General features: G+C 53.6%; 2 protein-coding genes across 3 annotated transcripts; one reads left to right on the forward strand and one right to left on the reverse strand.

The window, feature by feature from the left end:
• The first annotated feature begins 990 nt into the window (after positions 1-990).
• On the forward strand, positions 991-2388 carry Mien1 (migration and invasion enhancer 1). Its single transcript, XM_076870555.1, has 4 exons — positions 991-1122; positions 1235-1332; positions 1782-1858; positions 1941-2388. Exons 1-4 carry the CDS (start codon positions 1034-1036, stop codon positions 2022-2024), a joined length of 348 nt encoding a protein of 115 aa, XP_076726670.1. The 5' UTR covers positions 991-1033; the 3' UTR covers positions 2025-2388.
• A 452-nt stretch (positions 2389-2840) lies between these two features.
• Positions 2841-25195, reverse strand: Erbb2 (erb-b2 receptor tyrosine kinase 2). 2 transcript variants are annotated; one of them, XM_076871554.2, is made up of 27 exons: positions 24868-25195; positions 18524-18675; positions 17496-17709; positions 16460-16594; positions 16105-16173; positions 15811-15926; positions 15530-15671; positions 14592-14711; positions 14180-14306; positions 12235-12308; positions 12053-12143; positions 11651-11850; positions 11301-11433; positions 11129-11219; positions 10311-10471; positions 8593-8640; positions 7264-7402; positions 7062-7184; positions 6779-6877; positions 6330-6515; positions 6049-6204; positions 5856-5931; positions 5421-5567; positions 4915-5012; positions 4572-4760; positions 4069-4321; positions 2841-3927 (listed from the first exon to the last, which is right to left on the reverse strand). In XM_076871554.2, exons 1-27 carry the CDS (start codon positions 24938-24940, stop codon positions 3572-3574), a joined length of 3768 nt encoding a protein of 1255 aa, XP_076727669.2. In that variant the 5' UTR covers positions 24941-25195; the 3' UTR covers positions 2841-3571. The 2 variants fall into 2 exon arrangements, with proteins under 2 accessions (XP_076727669.2, XP_076727670.2); XM_076871555.2 differs by lacking the exons at positions 18524-18675; positions 24868-25195 and adding an exon at positions 17872-17891.

The raw sequence follows: 25195 nt of genomic DNA on the forward strand, positions 1-25195 counted from the left end.
TACTTTATTCATGGAATGGAATACTACTCAGCAGTGGAAAAGGACCTACTGCATGTAGGATGATGATCCTTGATAAATATTTTACAGCGTGAAAGAAGCCAGAAGCAAAAGACCACATATTGTATGATTAGCTTCGTAAGAAATATCCAGGAAAGGGAAGTTTATAAAGTTAGAAAGCAGATTAGTGGTTGCCTATGACTGCAGTAGGGAACTGAAATGATGGCAAACAAGCAGAGGGGACCTTATTAGGCTGATGGAAATATTTTGTAACTGAACTGTGGCAATAGTTGCACAACCATACAAATCACTGAATTGTTTAAAAAGCGCGGCGGGGGGGCCAATTTAAAGGGACACTGAAGTGGGTGACTTGCTAGGATACTATCATGATGCTCCAGAGAGGGAAGAGGCAGCCAGGACTTAGGCAGCCTACGCTTCTCAGGTTGCAAAATGGAAAAGATGATGCCAATCCTCTAGTGAGGAGACGGGATGAAACAGGGGATGTGCAGGAACTGGGTGCAAGTGATGGAGACATAGACCCAGAAGCTGGCACCTTCCCGCTCTCGAAGTGAAGGAAAGAGGTAGTCGCAAAATATTGGAAAAAGAACGGCGTTAGTGCTTCAAAGTCCAAAGAACTTGAGCGTGTGACCATGGGGCGTTTTAAAATGCCAGCAGCAGACCAGCGAAAAATGGCAACTACTACAAACCATCAGTCACTCCATCCCCATCCCCAGAATGCTTGCCCTTTTATAAACTGGAAAGCGCTTTGCAGTCTAAATTCATCAGATTAATCAGGGCCACGAAGTCCGGCGGACCCTAGGTGCGGGGCAAGACCCCCACTCGAGGGCCCAGCCCCAGCCTGGGAACTCCAGTTCTGCGCGCCGCAGTACAGACCCAGTACGTAGCACTAGCCGCAGCCCGCCAAGGGCGCCCAGACGCAAAGCGCGGTCCCGCCACGCCCCGCGGCCACGCCCCGTCACGTGCTCGCGGCATCGCGTCACACCCGGAAGCAGCGGCCGGAGCAGAGCCGGCAGCGATGAGCGGGGATTCGGGGCAAGTGTCCGTAGCGCCCCCTCCTGGGGAGGTCGAACCGGGCAGTGGGGTCCGCATCGTGGTGGAATACTGGTGAGCAGTCCGGCTGGAAGGACCCCGCTCTGTCCCCGAGGCCGGACGGAGGTGGGTCCATGGGAAGCCCCTCCCCCGAAACCCCAGTCCACCCTGTGTCTCTTCTCCCCAGTGAACCCTGCGGCTTCGAAGCGACGTATCTCGAGCTGGCGAGTGCTGTGAAGGAGGAGTATCCAGGCATTGAGATTGAGTCGCGTTTGGGGGGGACAGGTGAGGTCCGAAGAACACCTGCTGAGTCAGTCTGTGTTCTAAAGCCCAGCTCTCCTACTTTCTAGCTCTGACATTGGCTGCTTTATATGAAGTGCCCAGCAGTGTTTTGCACATCGTAAAAATGTCCAACCACCATGCGCCCGCTTGCATAGGTGAGGGGGCCACGGATGAGGCCTATGAGGAGTAACCTGTTAGACTGCAATAGTGTGGTTTTGGAGTGTAGGGAGCCCTTCATTAAGTGGTGAAAGGACACACAGTTGAGGCCTCCTCTAGGTTCCATTGAGTTGACACCCAGTTGAGGATTGGATTAAGGAGCTACAAATGTCTCTGATGGGGCTGATGGGGGAACATGAAGGAGCCTGTGAGGAGTCTAAGGAATGTGGAGGGTCTCCCCTGACTTTTTGCCTGTTCTCAGCATACCATTCATTCATGCCTTTATTTCGTACCAGGAGCCTTTGAGATTGAGATCAATGGACAGCTGGTGTTCTCCAAATTGGAGAATGGGGGCTTTCCTTATGAGAAAGATGTGAGTATTTGCAGTCTTGGGAGGACCCTGGGGCATCCTGCTCCATAAGTGCATCGTCCTATTCCACATCTCTACTCTCTAGCTCATTGAGGCCATCCGAAGAGCCAGTAATGGAGAACCCTTAGAAAAGATCACCAACAGTCGTCCTCCATGCATCATCCTGTGACTGCACAGTTCTGGGTTCCTGCTGTGTTCTGGGATCCAGACCTTGGTTTCCTTAGGTCCTACTGGGAACAACCCCTGCCTCTTTCCCCTCACTTAGCTCCTGGTAGCTAAGAGGCCCTGGCCTCCACTTTGCCCCTTTGGGCAACAGAAGGGAATAGAAACTTCTGTGGTCTTGGGTGTAAGAAAGGGATGCTCTCTGTGGATATTTCACATCCACCCTAATACCTGCTTCTCAGAATCAGTGCCCACAAAAGCCCAGTCTCCTCCCCAACTTGGCAATTCCTGTCAGATGCCACAGTAGATCTAATTTATTCCCCAAGCCCTGGGCAGTGTCAGCAGTTGGCAATAAAGAGGTACTATGAACACTTGTGCCAACTAGTGTGTGTTTATGTATCCATTCTAGGGTTAGGGGTGGGGGGCAAAGGTCAGCCTGGCCTTGATACTACCTGATGGGTGGGCTTTTGCTGAACAACTGCTTCTTGGTTCAATAAACCCCTTTTTTAGCCAACGCAAAGAAAAAGAGCCACACAATAGACACTCCCACTTCTTTCCCCTTCCTACCCCCAACTCCCCTTCCCCACAGGGAGGAAATGACCTTAGTCTGGTAGATAGCCTTTGGAATGAGTTTGTTCAAACAAGAATTATCTGGTTGTCAAAGGGCTCTTGGATGAGTTTCCTAACTTCCCAATTCCCCCCAACCCAAACCCAAGCCATTCAAGCTTAGGGAAGATTCTTCCCACTCACTCTTGAAAGAGAGTTGCCTGTAAGGTGAACAATAGAGTTGAGCATAGAGTCACCCCCAGACATAGGCTGGGGCTCAGCTCTTTTCCAAAATCTATTTGCAAATGAAATGGAGAAGAGACATCTTTCCCCAAAACCCAGGGACACCCCCCTCCCCTTTCCACACAACACCCACTCTCCCTCTGGGTCCTTAATTCATCTTTAAAAAACAAGTAAAAACAAGGGCTGGGGTATAACTCGGTGGTAGAGTGCTTGCCTAGCATGTGCCAGGACCTGTGTTCGATTCTTGGTACTGAATGGGGGGAAAAACAAGTAAAAACATAACAAAAAAGCACTCTGTACAAGGATTGGTCTGGACGCTAGTACGGCTCCTTCCTCCTGGAGCATAGCACTAGGTCTCAGGGACAGTCTCCCAATGTCTTGTTCTCAAGAGACTCCCTTGGGGCCTCTTCCCTCCTAGGCCCAGCTTCTCTCTTGCTCTTGATTCTTCAGTAGGAAAGATCTGGAAGAAGAGGGCCAGGCTGGGTCACAGCCTCTGGTGAGGAGACTGTGGCCTTGATATCCATTGGACCCTAAAGTCTGGTGGGGCAGGGCTCCAAAATCCCCAGTGCTGCCTCCATGTCCAACCAGGCTGGGTCCCTCTCAGCTGCCTGGGGAATTCAAACAGGAAGGAAGGTTCCTTAGGACACATTCCTGGCATGGCAGTTTCCTCTACACATGGTCAGAGGGTTTCATGACGACGTGGCCCAAGTCAGGCCTTCCCACTCCCTGAGAGCACAGCAGGGCCTCAGCAGACTTGGCCCTGGCTCACACTGGCACATCCAGGCCCAGGTACTCCGGGTTCTCTGCTGTTGGGGTCCCTTCAAAGGTGCCAGGCGGAGATCCCCGCTCTGATGAGTCCTGGTCCCAGTAATAGAGGTTGTCAAAGGCTGGGCTGAAGGCAGGAGGAGGATGGGGCTGAGGGGCAGCACCTCCTCTGGGTGCCAAGTACTCAGGGTTCTCCACAGTACCCCCAAAGGCAAAAACGTCTTTGACAACCCCATTTTTCCCAGGGGAGAGAGTCTTGGGTCTTTCCAGAGTGGCACCAGCAGGGCAGACAGGAGGCAGAGGACCCTCTAAGGGTGAGGGGGGCTGTGGCCGAACCTCTGGCTGGTTCACATATTCTGAAAGGGCAAGAGAAGAGGACTTGTTAAAGAAAGGAACCAGGTATCCCAGCCACTATCACTGTCCCCCCAGCCAGCCCTGCCTGAGGGTCTCCAGTTCCCCCGCCTCCATATCTCTGAGCTTGAGCTTGGATTCCATACCAGGCTGGGGGCTGCAGGTCAAGGGAGCAACGTAGCCATCAGTCTCGGGGGGCAGGGGTACTGTGGGGTCCTCACTGTACCGCTGTAGAGGGTTGGGGTCGTGTGTGGGGAGGCTCTGCAGTCCCTTGGCTGCCCCTATTCCCAGGTCACCATCAAACACATCAGAGCCAGCCCCTTCTGAGGGGGCCAGAGGAGACCTTGGGGGGTCTTCTTCAGAGGGCTCCAGCCCCAGTGTCGGCTCACCACCACCACTCTGGGGACAAGAGAGAAAGTTACGATGGGGTTCACTCCTGGGCCTGGGAGGGAGACTCTATGGGAGGTGACAGTATCACAGGAGAAATGACAGTCATGATAGAAAGAAGGGGATGGGATGCAGCAAGAATCCTCCTTAGGGACAATAAGGTCTCCATGAGAGGTGAAGGTCGGGAAACACTAGAGAAAAAGACCCTGGTCCATTGGGGTGGGAGAGGTAAACAGTCACCAGTGGGACCAAGGGCACTGACCCTGGTGGATGAGCTTCGGTGCCTGCGGTGAGCTGTGCCCCCGGCACCTGGGGCAGGGTCTGGGCAGAAGAAGCCCTGTTGGGGTACCAGATACTCCTCAGCATCCACCAAGTCCCCCATGTCATCATCCTCCAGCAGCGAGCGGTAGAAGGTGCTGTCCAAGGGGCTGGCTGGACCCAAGTCCTCATTCTAGGGAAGAAGGAGAGAGGGTGCAGCTCCTCACCAACCCAGAGCATGGCCTCCCAGGAAAGCCCGGCGCCCAGGCCTCCTGTGCCTTTCTTCCCCTCTGTGGGAAGAAGGGAGCTCTTCGTCAGAGTTAGGGAGAGGCAGGAACACCCAGTACCTGGATGACAACAAAGCGCTGGGGATCCCTGGCCATGCGGGAGAATTCAGCCACCAGCTCCCGGAATCTTGGCCGACATTCGGAGTCGATCATCCAACCTGGGGTGTGAGGGAGCTCAGCATGCAGCCTCCCCCCACCCCACATGGCTCCTCATCCAGCCCTCCCTAGCTGCATCTCCTCTCCCACCCCCGCTCCACTCTGACCTAGACGACTCCCAAAGAAGCCCAAAGCCCCTCACATGGTAGAGAAGCAGAACCTTGGGGCATTTCTACTGGTTTCCTTCCCTTTTAGTTTTGTATATGTCTTTGGCTAGCTCTTCCTTTATAGCACTCAGAACTTCCACTGTGAATAGGATACCAGATGGTTTTGAGTCTCCGTCAAGTACACCAGGGCCCCTAGGTCCATTCACATGCTGCTTTTGGTCCCCCTCCAAGCCCCTTGTTGGTCCCCTCCACCCAGGACTTCCCACCCTTCCTCCATGCAGCCAGCACAGCCCCACTACACACATTTGACCATGATCATGTAGACATCAATGGTGCAGATGGGAGGCTGGGGCAGCCGTTCCCCTTTCTCCAGCAGGTCAGGGATCTCCCGGGCTGGGATCCCATCATAGGGTTTGGCCCCAAAAGTCATCAGCTCCCACACAGTGACACCTAGGACAGAGACAGGCATCAGGAGGAGGGGATCAGAGGGAGCTTTAGTGTAAGGAGCCCAGAGGCTCTGCCCAGGAGCCTGGTTTCATGGCAAGGAGAGTGGGACAGGATGCCAACAGACAGGGTCTACCCAGTCTTTCCACAAATTGGATGGGCACAGACCCTGCAGGGTGGGGCACAGGCAGCTCTTCTCCCTCCCTCCTCAAACTGTGTCTCATCCTTCCACCAGCCTCCCCTCACCCCACCATGGCTCCTCATCCACCCCTTTCTGCTGTTCCCACAGCACACCGTAGCTCCACACATCACTCTGATGGGTGAACCGCCGACGAAGAATGGACTCCAACGCCATCCACTTGATGGGCACCTGAGAGAGCGGAAGAGGAAGTCCTTCAGCTGGGTGTGGGGGAGGTAGCCCTTCTCGGAGTTTTGGGGGTGGGGCAGATCCCATTCTTCCCTGCCTTGCTCTGCTCCCTCCTCTGACCTTGCCCCCGTCGGCATGGTACTCTGTCTCATCAATGTCCAACAGCCGAGCCAACCCAAAATCTGTAATCTTCACATGGTTGGGACTCTTGACCAGCACATTCCGGGCAGCTAGGTCCCTATGCACGAGCCGCACATCCTCCAGGTAGCTCATCCCCTGGAAGGGTGGATCTTGGGGTCAGGCCTCACCCTGGCCACACTGCCAGGATGCTTCCCAGCCTAGCTCTGTGGAGAGAAGGGTTGCTTCCAAGGGGCCCGCCGAGCCCGGCTCCAAGTGCATACCTTGGCAATCTGCACACACCAGTTCAGCAGGTCCTGGGAGCCCAGGCGACCACGGTGTTCTCGGACGTGGTCCAAGAGGCAGCCATAGGGCATAAGCTGTGTCACCAGTTGTACCGTGGATGTCAGGCAGATACCCAGGAGTCGGGACACATAGGGGGAGCCCACACCAGCCATCACATACGCTTCCTGGGAGGAAGGGCACACTGAGAGGGCACAAACCCCCAGCCACCATCTTTCCCTCTCAAAGGGTGAGGGTATAGCTAGGGACCCTCACACCTTGCCCTACCCCACTCCGTCCATCACAAACCACAGCTGGGGTCTACAGACTGGGGTTAGTCAGGCTTTAGAGATCCCACCCACTCCAATCCCAGTGAAGAGGGAATGACCCTCCAGCCCTACAGCCAGGAGGTCCCTCACAGATTCTCGCAGGACAGAGTGGAGGGGCTTACATCCAAGATTTCCTTGTTGGCTTTGGGGGATGTGTTTTCCCTCAACACTTTGATGGCCACAGGGATTTTCACATTCTCCCCATCAGGGATCCAGATGCCCTATGCAGCAAGAGGAGAGTGTAAGTGAGGACTGTGGTCCCTGTGCTCTGAATACCTTCCCCACCCTTGGCCCACCCCACCTTGGCTGTCACCCCCACTCCATATCAGAACTCCTGACCACACCCCTCCAAGCACTGCCCCATTCTCCAGATCCACACACCCAGACCCTGGCTGGGCCCCTGACCTTGTAGACTGTGCCAAAAGCTCCGGATCCAAGAACTTTCACCTTCCTTAGCTCTGTCTCTTTCAGGATTCGCATCTGAGCCTGGTTGGGCATCGCTCCACTGGGTGTCAGCGGCTCCACCAGCTGGGTGAGGGGTGGTGGGTCAGTGCTGGGACTGGGCTGCAGACCCCAGGCTGGCTGGGAGGTCCTCGGCCTGCCTCACCTCGGTTTCCTGCAGCAGCCTTCGCATCGTGTATTTCCGAATCTTCTGTCGCCTTCGCTTGATTAGGATCCCAAAGACCAGTCCCATGACCACGAACAGCAGAATGCCCACCACAGCAGCAATGATGGATGTCACAGGGCTGGGGACAGAAGCCAAGGTCAGGGGTTGGGGGGCCAGTATGGGGCGGGGGCTTGAAGGGACCCCATAAAAAGACATAAAGTTCTCTGGCATTTGGAAAGGGTGACCCACAGGCTCTGACCCTGTCTTTCCTACTGTATAACCCGTCTTGGCTCCCTGTTGCCTCCATAATAAAGTCCAAACCCCTGTGAACACTTGCAGCCCCAGACATCCCCATCTCTTATCCCCTGTGCTCTTGTCCTTGGTTCTAACTCAGGGCTCTAAAACTTCATGGCAGAAAACTCACCAAGGAACTTATTAATATTCATAATTCTGGAGTCCCACCCCCAGAGATTCTGATTGTTGCATAGGGTGGGGCCAGGAATGTGTACCCAGTGATCCTAGTGTTCTAGCCAATTTTTTCACCTCAGGTTATAATTTTCCACACCCCCCCAGCATTTACACATGCTGTTCCTACTGCCAGGATCACCATTTCATCTGTTGAGACTCAGCTCATCCTGGGTAGAGAAAGATGGGTGTTTACCTGACATTCTTGTCTCCCCCTCCCCCGTCACCCAGCACAGGGCCTGACACATGGCAAACCTCTAATGAATGTTTGCATCTTGGACAAATGATTGCCTAAGACATACTTCAGTCTGTTTTTCTTCTTTCCACTGTCCAGACAATCAAGTCCTGTGGCTTGGTGGACAAGGCGCCTGCCCTCCAGATCTGGCCCTACCATGACTGCACTCAGCAGCCTACCACACCAGAACCTTCAATCAACCCTAGATTTCCCTGACACCTCTTCCCCAGGCTTTCCACCCAAATGCAAGGGAAATGCCTGCCCCTCTTTCAAGGTCTGGCTCAAATGCCACCTCCTCCTCCGAGACTCCCACTGCCCCCAGTTACGAATTTGCTAATTCCTCCTCAATCTACGTTGAATTCCAGGGAGTTGAACTTGGCCCGTGTCCCTCAAAAGATATCAAGCTACTCCAGGGTGGAAGGTATATATAATATACTGGGTATATTAGCCCCCTTTCCCTGCAACACACCACCCCTAGCATCCCGACCAGGTCCTCCATCCACTTATTGAAAGAAGGCTCAACAGTGTAAGAATGCGATGGAAAGGAACATGTCAGGTGATCCCTCTCTGCAGCAGTGACCTCCCCACCCCCGGGGACAACACGGGTACCTCCTGGGGACCAGGCCCACCTGGCTCTCTGCTCAGCTGGGCAGCCCTTGTCATCCAGGTCCACGCAGCTGCAGGAAAGAGAGTCCCATCAACAACTCAGGGAACCAGCCTCCTGGGATGGGTGTGGCTGGCTATTATCCCCTTTTTGACAAAGGCAGAAACTGGGCTCAAGGTCACCAGTGCTCTTTCTATCACCCCACAAGGTGATTCCTTCTCCAGATTGGGAACACACATCCTGGCTCCCCTGCACCTCCCTGTGATGCATAGGAGTGGGGAGCAACCAGAGGAGCATTGAGCCTGAAAGCTCAACTATTCCTTCTATGAAAGAATCTCAGGGTAAACTGCACAACTTCTGAGACTAAACTGGCAATGCCTATTAAATAACAAGGAGAATTAATTCAGTGGTAAAAGCACACACGTGCTTAGCATGCACAAAGCCCTGGGTTCAATCCCCAACACCAACCAATCAATCAGCAGTGCCACCTGTCAGTATGCACCCTAAAAATGCCAATAGCAGCGTGCTAGGGGGTATGCACAGGATGTTCCTCCACACATGGAGCTGAATTGCAATAAGCTATTGAAAAAAAAAAAAAAAGAATAAGTAAGCTAAAAATAAGGACAGGGTTAAATTATGTCCATGCTAGAGTGTGAGTTGCTTTAAAAAAGAAGATAAATCTATTTGAACTCATAAGAAAGGATGCATGAAATAAGGAAGAAAGCAAAATTCAGAATAATATGCAGAGTGTGGTTCCATTTACATTAGGAAATTCACACAAGGGGCTGGGGTTGTGGCTCAGCGGTAGAGCGCTCGCCTTGCACATTCGAGGCCCTGAGTTTGATCCTCAGCACCACATAAAAATAAATAAATAAAATAAAGGTATGAAAAAATTTAGAAAAAAATGTGTAATGCTTTAAAAAATGCACACAAAATGACCATTTTGAATTTACACAAACAGCGATCCTTTTTTCTTTCTTTCTTTTTTTTTCTTTTGGTGTTGGGGATAGAGCTACACACCCCAGCCCCACAAAGAACAATTTTACATGATTCAATCAAAGAATGTTGAAAAAGTCTGGAAGGACACACAGAAGTCAATCCAGTGGTTCCCCCCAGGGAGAGGAGCTGGCTGGAGAGTGAAAGTGCATGTTTAGAACACAGGAAAACATTGCAAGATGCTATTTAAAAAAAAAAAAAAAATTGAAAATAATAGTATGGTCTATGATCCCAATTTGAAAAAGAAACGTGTTAGACTATACACAGATAAACAGGCTGGAGGTGTAGCTCAGAGGTAGAATACATACTTAGCATGCATGGAGCCCTGGATTGGAGCCCCAGTATGGGAGGAAAAAAAAAGATGGGGGGAAATATTCCAAATTATTATAATTTCATTTATTTATTTATTTTTGTATGTATGTATGTATGTACAGGAATTTAACCCAGGGGTGCTTAACCACTGTGCCACATCACCAGCCCTTTTTATTTTTTATTTTGAGACAGGGTCTCCCTAAGTTGCTTAGGGCCTTGCTAAGTTGCTGAAGCTGGCTTTGAACTTGCCATCCTCCTGCCTCAGCCTCCTGAGTTTCTGGGATTACAAGCATGCACCACCATGTGCAAGCTCCAAATTAGTAACAGAGGATAGATCTGCTAGCAACCTTCATTAATGTCTCATGTTTAAGTCTGAGTGAGTGAAGGCCCCTGCAGTGAAAGCCCTCCTTTCCGCAGAAAAGGCCCCAGACTCACGAGTGAGTGCAGTTGATTGGGCAGGGCTGGCACGTGCCCTCCTCATCCGGGAACTTCCAGATGGGCATGTAGGAGACATCAGCTTTAACACCACTGGGGCAGCGAGCCACACAGGAGGGAGGGTCCTTGTAGTGGGCACAGGCCACACACTGGTCAGCCTTCTGGATGGGGAGAAAAGGTTTGTGGGCAGCAGGATCAGTCCCATAGGTCCCCTTTATGGCCACTCAGCAGTACTTGTCTCCCTACTCTTCACTCAGTCTTGTGGCCCCTCCTTCAAAGCTTGATCCCAGTTTCAGCAGAGAAACTGAAGGTGCCCAGGGAGGGCCATGAGTTATCCAAGGTGTAAAGCGAGCGACGATGATCACTGTTATGTAGAAAGCCTCTTCAGTGCCTAGGTGCTGTGCCAAACACTATTTAATTTTGCTCTCATCACACCCCCACCAGGTAGGTACCATTACAACAATCACTTTATAAATGAGAAAAGCAAGGTTGGAAGCAGGGCCTGGATTCGAATCCAGGGAATCTGATGCCAGAGCACACAGGTCTAATCTCCTTAGCAAAACCACATCCAAGAACACAGGCCTCCTTGGCACCTTGTCACCATCTGAAAGGTCCTAAGCTCACAGTCTGAAGGGGCAGCCCCAGCCTGGCAGTCCCCACATTCCAGCTTCCCTGACCTTTGGCCCTCCTGCCGTCCAGGTCTGAGTCCTGGGCACTCTCCAGGGAGATTTTACTAGACAACACACCCTGAGGCTTCTCCCCAATCTGCCACGTTCCTCCCATACCCCTTCCCAGCTCTAAGCCAACCAGCACCTCACCGATCCAAAGCAGGTCTCTGAGCCATTCTGGGGCTGACACTCGGGGTGGCATGGTAGACAGTGCCTGTCACTCTCATACTCCCTGGGGAGCCTGAGAGAAGGGATGAGTGATGAGTGGGTCTGAGAGAAACCTGTGCGTCCCTCCAGCTTCCCCCTCCTTCACCCCGCATACCCCTGCAGGACTCGGCATTCCTCCACGCACTCTTGGCCCCGAAGGAACTGGCTGCAGTTGACACACTGGGTGGGCCCTGGCCCCCAGCAGTGCCCATTGGCACACAGTGGGTAGCAGGACAGGCCCTCACCCGCTGCAGTGAGGAGAAAGGAGTCAGAGGGGACTGTGGATGTGACTCTGGGCTAAAGGGGTGGGGACAGGTGCTGGGCAATGCAAGAAGAGTCCTAAGAGTCCAGAAACAGAGGAAAGGGGAGGGCATGATGCCAAGGCAGCGTGGCAGAACCCAGTGAGAAGCTCAGGCAAGAGGTCAAGCCAGCCAGGAGCCCCCAGTGCTGGGCTCCCAGTCTCACCACACTCATCCTCCGGCCGGTTGCCACTGTGGAGCAGGGCCTGGTGGGGGTTCCGGAAGAGCTGGTCCCAGGGCACCGTGTGCACAAAGCAGAGGCGGGTGTTGCGGTGAATGAGGGCCAGCCCGCTGCCCAGCTCCCTCAGTGAACGCAGTCCCAGCCAGCTGATGCCCAGCCCTTGCAGGGTCAATGAGTAGGCGCCACTATGGGAGGAGGGGCACTCAGATGCAGGGGCACCTGACCCCCACCCCTTCCAGGTCAGCAAGGGCTGCCCGTGCCCTCCGCCTGCCTCCAGCACACCCTGCGAACTCCTGTGAAAGGCTACTGCAGTGTCCCTGGGGAACAGGGGGCCCCCCACACTCAGAGCTTCTCACAGAGGGCCCTCCCCACTCTCCCAATGCTCACTCATGCAGAACTCGTCCCCGGATGACTCGCAGGTTCTGGAAAACACTGAGGTCAGGCAGACTGTCTGGCCACGCTGAGATGTACAGGTAACCTGCAGGCAGAGGGTGAGGCTAGAGGTGGGGGGACAGGGAGAGAGCCCCCCACAACCCCCAGGGAGCAGGATGCAGACATCCAGAGCCCACCTGTGATCTCCTCCAGGGTCTCAAACACTTTGAGCTGCTCAGGTTGTAGAGCGGCCGTGCTGGAGGCAGGATCCCTGGAAGGATCAGGAGGAAATCAGCAGGACCAGGAAGCAGGGGGCATGAACCCAGAGAGGGTCCAGCCACCCCACTCTCTACCGCCCACCAACAACTTTGCTTAACCCCTTTGCCCACTGAACCCAGCTGTTCCCATTCTGGGCATCAAAGCCCAGCCCCTAGTTTGGCAGCACCTATCAAAACAATATTTGTATCTTTTTGATCTAAAAATCTTACTTCTAGGAATGTGGCCCAGAGAGATACTGGCCTCTGTTGTCAGAGGTGGATACAAGGCAGAACTGTTTGAATGAGCAAAAACTGAAAATGACCTAAGTGTCCATCAATGAAGAGGGGTGCGGTTAAATAAACCCTCATATCCGCAGACTACAAAAACCTGGGAGTGTTTAGCATCCGCAGGCACTGTTCTGAGTGTAACCAATTCTAACTCAGACTTTATAACCACCTTATGATGTCGGGACTATCATTGACCCCATTGTGCTGATGAGGAAACTAAGGCACAGCAACAAGACTAATAAGTGCCAGATTAAGAAGTGGTAGAGCCTGGTTTCAAACCAATCAGCCTCCCAAGTCCGGGCTCTCAGCTGCCTGTCTTTGCTGCCACCTGCTCCGTAGTTGTTAAAAGAAGCAAAGCAGGCAGTACGAAGCAAACTGAGCAGTTCTCCAAAGCAAAGGCACACGGTTGCTCACAACATGCTCCCATTTAAATAATCCACCCTCCCAGCTCAGCCACGAAAACTGTTTCTCTGTATGTCTGTCTACAAAGATACAAGTGCTCAGATGAACACAACTGATAGTGGTTCTCTCTGGGATGGGGAATAGAAGTAAAGGAAACTTTGGAAGGGTATTTTCTTCTTTTTGAATATTATTTTTAATTAAAGTATAATTTACATACAATAACATGCAGATTTTTAGTGTACTGTGTGATGACTGTTGGCAATTGCATTCACCCATGTATCTATCACAATCGATATTCAGTACATTTCCACCTCCTCAGAAATAGCCCTAGTGAGCGGGCTGGGGCTCTGGCTCAGTGGTAGCACACTTGCCTAGCATGTGTGAGGCACTGGGTTCGATTCTCAGCACCACATATAAATAAATAAAATTTAAAAAAGAAATAGTCCTAGTGTCCCTCTCCAGGCCTCTGCCCTGGGGCAACCACTGATCTTCTCAACAGAGTGGTTCCCCCGACCCCCACCCCAGATACGGGGGATTGAACCCAGGGGTGCTTTACCACTGAGCCACATCATTAGCCCCCTTTTGAGACAGGATCTTGCTAAGTTGCTGAGGGTCTTGCTAAGTAGCCGAAACTGGCCTTGAACTTGAGCTCCTCATGGCCTCAGCCTCCCAAGCTGCTGGGATTACAGGCATGTGTCATCTCAGCTCACCACAGTGGTTTTATCTGTCCATAAAGAGAATCATACAGTGTGGAGCCTATGTGATTCTGGCCTCTTCTGCTTAACATGTTTTTTGAGATCCACTCACGCTGTGGGTACAGGAGGTTCATTTCTTTTTCCTTTGTGCAGGACTGCACGGTATGGCTGTATCACTGTTGGTTTATTCATCCATCTACTGACATTCATTTGGATCATTTCCAATTTGAGGCTATTATGGATAAAGCTGCTATAAACTTGAGGAATTATACTTACCTGGACGACTTGATCTCCATACAAACCCTGTTCATGGATAACATGTCCCTGGCAAAAATACCCCTCCACCTCCCAGCTCCTACTGGTCCCCCAGCCGTCTCCTTTGCCTTCCTGGCTCCCCACCTCTGTCTCCCTCCATTCCCCAGAGAGGCTGCTGCTACAGCTGGGTGCTCGGGATGAGGTATCTGCCCTGACACTGCCTAGGCCATTGTGCCCACCCTTACCCATCAAAGCTCTCTGGCAAAAATGCCAGGCTCCCAAAGATCTTCTTGCAGCCAGCAAACTCCTGGATATTGGCACTGGTCACTGCCCTCGCCGCCCGCAGGTGCTCCATGCCCAGACCATAGCACACTGCAGGAGTAGGAGGCAGGTGGTGAAGGGGCTGGGTCATTTCCACGTGGAGCACAAGGGTCCTGACTGCAGTCCACACCTGGGCCCCCAGATCCTTTCCCCACACAGGCAGGAGGCACGGGGAAACTTGGGGGACTGATATAGGCAGGGCCAGGAGCAGAGTCAGTGGGGAAAAAGGACCAGGTCCCAGAAGGGCCCAAGGAATAGTAGAACAGAGTGGGCTGGACCAGGCTGGGATGCACAGGGACAGGAATTACAGCTGGTCTGGGAGCAGGGGTTGGGTACCTCGAGCACAGGGCTTGCTGCATTTCTCACACCGCTGGGTCCCGTCCTCCCCTGTTACTTCTTGGTTGTTCAGAGGGCAGACCAGGGTGCAGGATCCCACATCCGTAGAGAGGTAGTTGTCTGCAGAGATCAGAAACATGTATCCATGTGCCCTATTCCTTTCATGAGCAGTGTCACTGTGCCCAGGTACAAGAAGAGTACTATCAACCAATACTTAAATGCCCTTACTATATGTCTGAGCACTTGACATTCATTTACTCTTATAACAACTGTATGTGATCAGCAGTTTTATTTTCATTTTTGCCAAAAAGGAAACCAAAACACAGAATTATGTAAATTATTCAAGGTCATTGTGCTAGTAAGCAGAAGAGCCAGGATTGGAGCCCAAATGGTCTGGCTCCACACCTTGTCCTCTCACCCACCAAAAGGAAGTGCAGCCTGGACCTAAAGGCCCACTACAGTCTCCCACAAGATGAGGAAAGAGATTCCCCAGCTTCAAGCCCAATCCCTAAATGTCCATCAGTGAACAGAGGTGCTATTAAATAAAACCATGATCTTTGCAGACCATAAAATAAAAACTGACCTTTAGGAATGCTTAAACTAGCTTTTAGGCAGTGTTCTAAATGCTTGACAAATACTAACTCACTCAACCCTTATGAGGTTGGGACTATTATTGCCCCATTTTACAGATGAGGAAACTAAGGCCCAGTGAGGCCACAGGCCTTGTAAGCCGGAGGGCCAGATTTCAAACCCAGCAGTCTGGCTCCCAAGTCTGGCTCTCAGCTGCCTGTCTTTGCTGCCTCCTCCTCCATAGTTGTTAAAAGAACCAGATGACCAGCCCTCCAAAGCAAGGGCACACGGTACTCAGAATCCATTCCCATTTACATACACCATCCTCCAGCCAAATGATTGAACCATGCTTTTCTCCCAGCACTCACAGGGACAGGTGGTCACACAGCTGGCGCCAAAGGTATAACGGCCCTCAGGGTTAGGCATGGACTCAAAGGTGTCTGTGTTGTAAGTGACCAGGGCTGGGCAGTGCAGCTCACAGATGCCACTATGGTTGAAGTGGAGGCAAGCCTGATGGGGACAAGCAGCAGGCTGTCACTGAGCAGATTCCCCCAGTGTGCCAGGGGCAACTGGGCGTAGAAGGCAAAGTGCCCACCCTCTTGCATCTTAGTGAGGAGGCACGATGGGCACCAAGCAGGAAGGCACATACCAGGCAGTCTGAATGCTTGGGGCCCGTGCAGCCGGCAGCACACTGCTCATGGCAGCAGTCGGTGGGCAGCGTGCCCTTGCAGCGGGCACAGCCACTGGCACAAATGGTGCGTGTCACTGTTGGGCAAAGGACAGGATGAGGGCCATGCAGTGGCCCAGACACCAATCCTCACCAGCATCACCTTCTGGGGAGACTTCCTGTTCCAGGGAAGTCACCAGGGACCTGTTATCCCACCTCTCCCATGTCACCGGTTTTCCCACCCCGCCCCAGACGCTAGGCCTCCCCAAGACTCACGGCTCTGACAGTCCTGGGAACCTTCTCCCCAGCAGTGATTGGCTTTACAGGCTGGAGAACAAGGTTGGCCTAGGAGAGAACCAGAGAGAGGTAGCGGGAGATGGAGTGCAGTGAGAGGGTGGAGAGACACAGCCACAGAGACAAGAGGCGGGATGTGCCATGTGGGAAACCCAGAGGGAGAGGAAGAGACAGAGACAAAGAGACACAGGAACAGCAGGAGGGCCCGAGAAGGGGGAAATGGGGAGGTCAAGGCAGGGGTGTGGCTGTAGATCAGGAGTTTGGGGTTGGGTGGGCTGTCAGAGAAGAGGCCACAGGTAGGGAAGGACACAGGCAAGGAGGGAGGGACATGACTTACAGGCCCGTGAGCGGTTGGTGTCTATCACCGTAAGTGCCAGCTGGTTGTTCTTGTGGAAGATGTCCTTCCACAAAATCGTGTCCTGGTAGCAGAGCTGGGGGTTCCGCTGGATCAAGACCCCTCCCTTCAGGATCTCTGTGGGGTAGGCAATAATCAGTGGACCATATTCTCATGGGTCACCTCTGTCCTCCCTTGGGGCCTCCTGCCTTGTGAAGGGCACAGGCCTCTTAAACAACCCCCTGGCTCCCCGCCCCCAACACAAACAACCTGAGACCAGGCGACCAGGTGGGAGTGAGCAGATGGGTGGAGTCCAGATGTTCCCATGGGTATGAGCGCTCTCCTTTCCTTTCCCCTCACCCTTGCACACCGCTTGGCAGTAAAAAAGGGGTCTGAGGGTGCAGCTCAATGGTAGAACAACAACTCAGCACATGCAAGATCCTGGGTTTGATCCCCAGCACCACAAAAAAAATAAGAGGCTGGAACCCAGATTAACCAATAACTTGCTGTATAACCCTGAGAAAGTCATTTATTCTCTGTAAGCCTCAGTTTACTCATCTGTAAAATGAGACTAACAATGATGGATTAGTAGCAGGATTCACAAGATTACTGTATCCCGCATGAAAAACCTGGCATTCAGAGGTTGGGACACTGTCACCTCCAGGGCCATCACCTAGAATTCCATAAATTGTTGACTGCATACTTGTACTGAGTCAAGTGGGGGCAAAAACCCAGGCTGCATTCTAACGATTAAATTGCGCATGCTGGTACAAGCTGCTGCGACTTACTAGAAAGAAAGGAAATCTGTCTGTCTGTTGTTTTGTGCGTGTGGTGCGGGAATGGAACCGGAACCTCGAAGTTCTAGACAAGCGCTCTGCCACGAAGCCACACCCTCTTTCCAATCTTCACAGGGCTCCTTCCCAGCCTCTGCCTGCCTCCACCCAGAGGGGACACTACTTGTAATTCACACAGACCCTCTTGTGGCTGGCAGTGGCCCTGCTCCCCAAAACCAAGAGACTTCAATGATGGCGAGGGCTACCTGTGAGGCTTCGAAGCTGCAGTTCCCGCAGCCCTCCAGGAAAAGCCCCCGGAGCAGGGGTGGCACTGTCCAGAGGGTCTCCATTGTCTAACACCGCCAAGGCATAGCTGTCCTCGAAGAGTTGGGTGCCTCGTACAATCCGCAGTCTCTGCAGAGGGACTCGCCTCACTTGGTTGTGAGCAATAAGCATGTAGCCCTGCACCTCCTGGATGTCCTGGGAGGGAACAGGGCAGGGCGGGGGTTGAGGTGGCCCAGCCCTGGACCACTATAAACCCCTGGGACCCCTGGGGCTGCTCCGGGATCTTTGGCAAGGTCCCCAGCCATTGAACAGGTCTGCTCCCTCAGGCAGGAAATGGAGATGGAGGCCGCTCCTCACCTGGCCAGATTCTTGGATGATCTAGAAAGATAATGCTGGGGGTGGGGGCGCTTTGTAAGCAGTGAGCAAGGTCTGCACACTTGCTCTGCATCTCAGTATCTTCTTCTATAAAAGGGAAGGCCTAGATAAGTGATGTCTGCCATCTAGTGCACATGCAGCCTGGCTCCCCTGCAGGACCCGTGGACACAGCGGGCTGGTCTCCTTTCCTGCTCATAACCTTTCCACAGACATTTCTCTGTGACCTTCACAATGGGTCCCCTGGGATGCCTATTGGTCCCAATATACAGATAGGGAAATTGAGACCTAGTGAAGCTAAGGAGTCTAGACCACATTCACATCCCTGGTCAGTGACAGAACGGGACCTGGGACGCATATTTCTACCAACCCTTTCCACCACTCTAGGCAAGAGAGGGACAACAACGGTTGGAAGGACAGCTGGAGGGGGAAGTGATCATGCTGGCAAGATGTCACAAAATTTAGCAGAAACAGAATTGCATCCCACTCAGAGATGTCCATGGCCAGTCCCATTACAGAGGGAGTCAACCAGTTTTGCAGTTTTCCAGTAGAAAGGATCCCCTCTTCTACCACCCACCAATAAGCAGAAGGCTCAGCCCCACCGGGTGGGCCTGGTAGGTCTGCCCATAGGCCTCACCTGCAGGAAGGAGAGGCTGGCATTAGCGGGCAAGTAGGTCAGTTCCAAGTTACCCTGCACCACCTGACAACCCTGGTAGAGGTGGCGGAGCATGTCGAGGTGGGTCTCAGGACTGGCGGGGAGCCGCAGCTTCATGTCTGTGCCCGTGCACACTGGTGGGAGAGAGGAGGTGGGTCAGGACTCTGCCCAGTGACTTCTGACCTGGCCACCTCCTCCACACCCACTCCGTGGAGTCAGGCCAGCTCTGACAGGAAGAAAGCATGGTTGACGGGCCCCCTCCTCCCACCTCCTTGCACCTACAGGATCCGCAGCAGAAGAAAGCTTTCGTGTTGGGGAAGAATAGGGAAATTTGGGACGATGGTCCTTCTGGCTGGGCCACCCTGAGCATCCAGAGGGGCCCCAGTGTGTCAGCCCTGTAGGGCTTGCTGCCAATACAGGGTGTCAGCTGGCAAAGAAAGCTTCCCTTTGTCCCAAAGGCACAACTCAGGGCCAAGGGGTAAAAATCCCCCAAGAAGTGACGATGAATCATGGACCCTCAGGATACCCCCTGCCCTTCTCCAAGCCATTCCAACACACCCACATGCCCACCTCCTGGCAAGGGGTACTGGCCCCCACAATGCCACCCAGCAAGTGGGGAAGGAGAGTAAACTGGAGTCATAGATGGAGCACTGGGCACCCAGGGCCCTGGTCATCACTGCAGGGACCTCTGGAATTCCCCCATGCAGAGGAAGAAAGTCTCAGAGCCCAGCTAAGGGATCCAGCTGCAGATCATGGGCCAGAGTGAAGCATGTTCCACAGCCTCCTACGCCAGCACCCTCACCCTTGGCACCTCCTCAGGGCAAAGCTCCAGAACCAGTTGGCACAACCTATGCCACGAAACTTCTGCCACAAGGGCACTACGTCAGCCCTGTGTACCTGCCCGGCACCAACCGTCCGCCAAGGGGCATCGGGATGAACTGCCACACCTCACCCACCTGCATCTCAGCCTCGTGTCCTTGAGATCAGAAGCATCTACCAAGCCCAGGTGTGCTAGAAGTGTAAATCAGCCTATGAGGGGGCTCTGGGCAGCAGTTAGGACCAGGCCTGCCAGCAGGGGGGGAGATTAAAGTGCCCAGTTCAACTTGTTTTTCTGCTCTGGTGAGAAGATGAATCACCTGGTGCGTCTTGCCCAGGAGGCTGGGGAGCAGGAGGGGGAGGGCACCCTTGGACACACAGGCCCACAGGTGCCTGATGCCCAGAATTCCTGGCAATTGCTGCTCTACCTCCCAGGGACTCGTGCAGATTCAAAGGACAGCACAATAACCAGCTACAGGTGCTGACGCCAGGGGACCTGCTCTCCCAGCGACTTGGAGCCTAAGGTCAAATGCTAGGTGGTGAAAAGATACCCACCTGCCTCCAGAGAGCTGGGTGAGGTTGGAGGGCAAGTCCCCGCGTTTCCCACCTGTGCCAACGGCCACAGACTGGTGGCCTCTCAGTAACACCCAGAGTGGTCCCTACTGGCACGGCTCCCAGGCAGATAGAAAAGGAAACAAAGAGGAAGGAGGGGGAGGGCCCCAAAATAGAGCTCCAGGGTCCACCTCCCAGATGAGGAGAGAGACTGTCAGGCCTCCCCACTCCACGCCACACCCACTTATTCCCACTCCCCTTCCTCAGGCCCTCCCCCCACTAGGCTCCCAAGAGAAACAGGAGCTGGGGGTGGCAGGCCAGGCCCAAAATAACGCACTGCTGCCAGGACCTCCCCCGGCCTAGCGGCTTCAGCTGCTTTATAGGCGCAGCTGTCTCTAGGCCCAGACCCCAGGCCCTGGCCAAGCTGGGGACAGGGACCCACCCGCTGCAACAGTTCACCCCTGTGGTTCTCTGCAGCCTCCAAGGGATACCAGCTGTGGGAGCCAAGCAACAGGAAAACAACAGTGACAACCACCACAGGCAACTGAGCTGAGCTCCTACTGTGTGCTCTGCAGAAACTCGGTGGAGCCTCCTCATCCTCCAGAGACTGGGGCTAGCACCTCTATTTTGCCAAGAAGAAAACAGGTGGACAGGGATTACATCCTCCCAAGGTCAGGTCATAAAGCTTGTGAGTGACAGAGGTAGGATTCGAACTCAGGTCTGTCTGCCTTAGACCCTGCCGTTAAGCCTAACTGCACACACAAATAATGCACCACACCCCACACAAACGTAAACACACACCAACTCTCCCGATGCTACCAATCAACACACTCGGGCAACAACCAGGGCAGGGTGGCTGGGCTGGGCAGCAGGTCAGAAAGAATGGGAGCCCCGCCCCACCAGGCAGTTTGTTTACCTGATTTGTGGCTGATTTGAGTAAGACTTAAAAAGCGTTTGCAGACAGGTGGTAAAATTGGTACCCTTGAGACCTATACACAGGGAGTTGGAGGTTGACACGCCCACCAAGCCCCCTCCTGAGCCATGAGGAGAGGTCAAAAAGGCTTCCTGGACACCTTCCACCTGACTCTTCACCTCCCAACCAGTATCCCCAGCCCCAGTCCTCACCAAGGTCCCCATAGCCATTCTGCCTTCATTGATTTTCTTGGGGGCCAGATGGTCCTAAATCCACACAGGGTGCTCTTTGTCCCTAGGGCATCTGCCTCTCAGGAGCCCCATCCTCCAACTTTCTGGGGCAAAGACTGAGGCAGAACCAGTCCAAAGTCAGGGCAGGGCCCATAAGTGAGCGCTACCAAATGAATCAATGAATATGTCCAGAGTGGGCAAAGCAAAAGGGACCACTGAGGTCACAGTATTCATCCCTCTGCCTGGATACAGTCCATGTCCCTTCTGCTGGACTTTGGTGGTCAGAGCTTGGCCCCAGCCCTAGTTCTCCAGTGAATTCTCCCCATGGCCATCAGCCCCAGCTGCTTCTCTTGCTTACAGCACAAAAGTCAAAGCGTCCTTCCATCTCCATCAACACTACCAGGAAACTATGGGCGTTGCCAAAGCTCCTCTCTCCCCAGCCCTCAAGGCCAGAGCCCACTCAAGTGTCTCCAGGACTCACCTGCCACACACACCTAGAGTATAGGGCATGGTATCAGGCTAAGGCCTGGGCTCAGGGTCTTTGGAGCAAAAACCCTAGCTAGACCATTCATTGTGTGACCTTGAGCACATCTCTAGACCTCCAGGGCAGAAGCCAAATCAGTCATCTCTACGCCCAGCAGTGCCTCGATTTAGTTGCCACTCAGTGAATATTTACGGACCTAAACTTGGCCCTAACAACTCTTACTCCCTCAGAGAAGGTCCATGAGATTAAAAGAGAGGATAAATCCAGAAACAGTCTGTAAACATGACAAGGCTTTGTAAACAGAACTGGGGCAACACAAACATTAGCTATAACAATTCTCCCACTCCTCGTGAGAGCACACATGCCCTGCCCCTACTTGGGCTCTCTTCCCAGGGCTGGGGATAATGGGTGACCTAGCAAAAGATGGAAGTGTCACTCCAGATGGGTTTCCCACAGGTAGAGGCAGGGAGGGGTTCTCTTTCTAGCTCACTCCATCACCTAGGGCAGGCACACCTACCAGGGACCTTGTAACAGCTTCCCAGCCCAGCCTCACACTGGCCCCTCATACTTCCACTCTAGCTGCCTCCCTTGCCCACAGGCATGTCTGTGCCCCCTGGCCTCTGCCCTCTACGGACCTCCATCCCTGGCCAGAATGGGAGGGCTCAAGAGGAAAGCAGGCATGGGCCACACAGGAAGAGAGAGGACTCCTCAGTCAGGAGGGACCCTCAGGCCATCTCAGTCCACCATCTACAGCCGGGATAAGTGGGTGGGAAGGCCACGCTTCTGAGTAACATGGTAGCACTCTTGTCCCATGCGCTGCCTGGCTGCCCCAAGACTTTGCTCAAACCATTCCTGTTGAGTGAAATAAGACTTTAACCAAATCCCAGTGTCTCCTCATGAGAGTCCAAAAATGCCCTGGACATTATTGGATAGCTGGAGAGCCTTGGATAAGTCTCTTCATTTCTCTGAACTCCACTTTTCTCATCTGTGCACCTACTTCACCAAATGTTGTAGAGATCACATGAAAACACCTCTGGATTACATCTGGCTTATAGGAAGCACACTGTACCTTTTTTAAAAGGCAAAAAGAGGCAAGAGAGGGTCATACAATACAGCAGGATATGGGTAATCCCAAATCAAAAGAAGAAGTGCTTTCTACTTGACTTAGGAATGTGATATATTTTATCTTTTCATATTTTATCTTCTCTTTTCAGCTGTTTTTCCCTGAATTTTAAAAAATAAGTACTTTCCCTACATATAGTAAAAAGAAGAAACATAGAACTGTTAGAAGAACCATACTGGAATTAAGATATAAATGAGCTCTACAAGAGTAAAAAGATGTTTTGGCTGCAATTTCCAAAACTTTGACCTCAAAGAAAGATCTCAGCAAAATCCCAAACTTCTGGGCCTTTTCTGTCACTCTGGCCCTAACTTCCAGCCCTGGGATATATCTGGGTGCTCCACCTGCACATCACACTCTGTCTCTGTGCATTTTGAGGGGTGAAGACAGGAGGAGGCCACAGCGAAGAGAACCCAGCCCTCAGATCCCACCTCTGCAGCACCAGGCCACTCCCCGCCAGCTCCACTCCCAGGCTAAGGTGAGGAGGGCACAGCCAGGCTGGCCTCACCCTTCAGAAGATCAGAGGTGAAGATGCTGCCTGGGAAACAGGGAGGGGAAGGATGGGCTCCCTGGAGAGGAGCCTTCTTCCTAGGCAAGGAGGTGAAGGGCCATCTCCCGCCCCGTTGTTTACAGCAGATCTGGCCCAGCACCTTGAGGGAGTTCCTGGAGAGGGCAGAGTTCAGCTTGTGTCCCCAAGTCAGCAGGGAGGCTGCTGTTTGGCAACACAAAGCCACACACACACAAACAATCACACCACACAACTCAGTGTAGACACGCAGAGCAGCCTCAAACACACAATGACACGGCCACTGGGCAACATGAAGCTTGATGACACCCACCCCCTCCCCAGATTCTCTGATCTACGGAGACTACCCATTGCTCCCAGAACACCCTCTTTTTTTTCCCTTTCCCATGACCCAGTGATTCAGTGAGTGGTGTCCCCCAGTGTTCCAGGTGGATTAATATTGTGATCTAGAATGTCTGATTACCCTGCTTGGAGTCCAGTCTGGGCCCCACCACTTACTGGTTGCTACTTAACCTCTTTCAGTCCAGGTTTTCACCTGAAAAATGGGATACTAACAGGATTTCTACTCTAAGTTTGTTCCCAGGACTAAAGAAGGGAATGCACGCAAAACACCATGCATGATGCCTGGCAGAGTCAGCTTTTATCATTACTGGTACAGATGGATGGATGGGTCAGGAGACACACTGCAGGGATCACCCCTACACTTGCAGTATGAAGGAAGAGGCAGCGGCACAACCCAGCCCTCTATTCACTCCCATCTGGCCTTATTTCTTTTAACTTCCCTTCCCTCAACCACCCAGGAATCCCTTCCTTAAACCTCTCCCACTCTAACTAAGCTAGAAACCAGGAAACCCCCACCACCACCCTCCTTTGCCCACACTCTCCAAAAGTCCCAAAGCACCGCAGTCCCAAAGCTGGCCCTAAGAAAATTTGTTCAAAACTCAGTGATAAGGCGTTTGCCTAACATGCTGGAGGTCCTGGGTACCATCCCCAGCACCAAAAAAAAAAAAAAAAAGTTGTTCAAAACAAATGCCTGCCCCTCCCCCCAACCCAGACCCCAACATGAGGCGACTCTGCAGCCTACCGGCCACCCCTCCTCCTCCCCGCTTGGCAGGACAGGTTCCTTTCCCCACTGCCCCCCTCCTCCCGACCCTGCCTGAAGCTTGAGTAACTAAACCCAATCGGCTGAAGGGGGGCGGGGAGGGGGAGGGGCAGGGCAGAGGGGACCCCCGAGGAATCCAGCCCAGTCCAGTCCCGAGGCGAGGCTGCCAACTGGAAAAGCTTTTGAGAAAGCGTCCGGGGGCTCCGAAGGGGGAACACACGCACGCATGCACACACACACACACACACACACACTCCCTCCCTCCCTCCCTCCCTCTCTCTCTCTCTCACGCACACACACTCCCCACGCAAAAACCCTCTGGAGGAAAACTTTCTGAACAATCTCAGAGAACTTTCCTGACAAGCTCCCGGCGCTCGCGTCCCTACAATGGGCTGTCCGGCGCCGCTTCAGCGTGATCGACCCCCGCCCCACCTTCTCCGCCCCCTCTCGGCCGCGGGCCCCTAGGCTCCGAGTGCCCGCACGGTCGCACAGTCGCCGGGCGGCTCTGCCCGCCTCGGCTGTCGGCGAGGACTCTGGCTGCAGGGCCGGTGGCCGGTCCGTCCCCTCCCCACACCAGACCCACCTTGGGTGCCCGCGGCTCCGGGGGGCAGGAGGGCGAGGAGGAGCCCCCAGCGGCACCAGGCCGCCAACTCCATGGTGCTCACTGCGGCTCCGGCCCCATGGCTCGGGCTGCACCGGGCTGCGGGTGCGGGGTGCGGCGGGGGCAAGGGCCGGGCGCGCGGCCCGGAAAGGCGGCCTGGGCTGGGGCGCGAGGCTGCTCGCGGGGCTCTCCGGCTCTAGGGTCCCGGTAGAGGGGAATCTCAGCTCCACAACTTCATGCTGTACTTCCTCAAGCTGCCCTCCTCCTCCACCTCCTTCGCCGCCAGTGATTGGGAGCAGCGCGCTCCCGG

This window comes from Callospermophilus lateralis, chromosome 11 (assembly GCF_048772815.1).
Source record: "Callospermophilus lateralis isolate mCalLat2 chromosome 11, mCalLat2.hap1, whole genome shotgun sequence".
NCBI lineage: Eukaryota > Metazoa > Chordata > Mammalia > Rodentia > Sciuridae > Callospermophilus > Callospermophilus lateralis.

Coding starts and splice junctions, on each gene's coding strand:
- Mien1 (XM_076870555.1), top strand. CDS start 1,034: ATGAGCGGGGATTCGGGGCAAGTGTCCGTAGCGCCCCCTCCTGGGGAG. Junction 1,123..1,234: donor CGCATCGTGGTGGAATACTG/GTGAGCAGTCCG, acceptor TCTTCTCCCCAG/TGAACCCTGCGGCTTCGAAG. Junction 1,333..1,781: donor GTCGCGTTTGGGGGGGACAG/GTGAGGTCCGAA, acceptor ATTTCGTACCAG/GAGCCTTTGAGATTGAGATC.
- Erbb2 (XM_076871554.2), bottom strand. CDS start 24,940: ATGGAGTTGGCGGCCTGGTGCCGCTGGGGGCTCCTCCTCGCCCTCCTG. Junction 14,712..15,529: donor CTGTGTGACCACCTGTCCCT/GTGAGTGCTGGG, acceptor TGATCTCTGCAG/ACAACTACCTCTCTACGGAT. Junction 5,013..5,420: donor CTACATGATCATGGTCAAAT/GTGTGTAGTGGG, acceptor CTCACACCCCAG/GTTGGATGATCGACTCCGAA.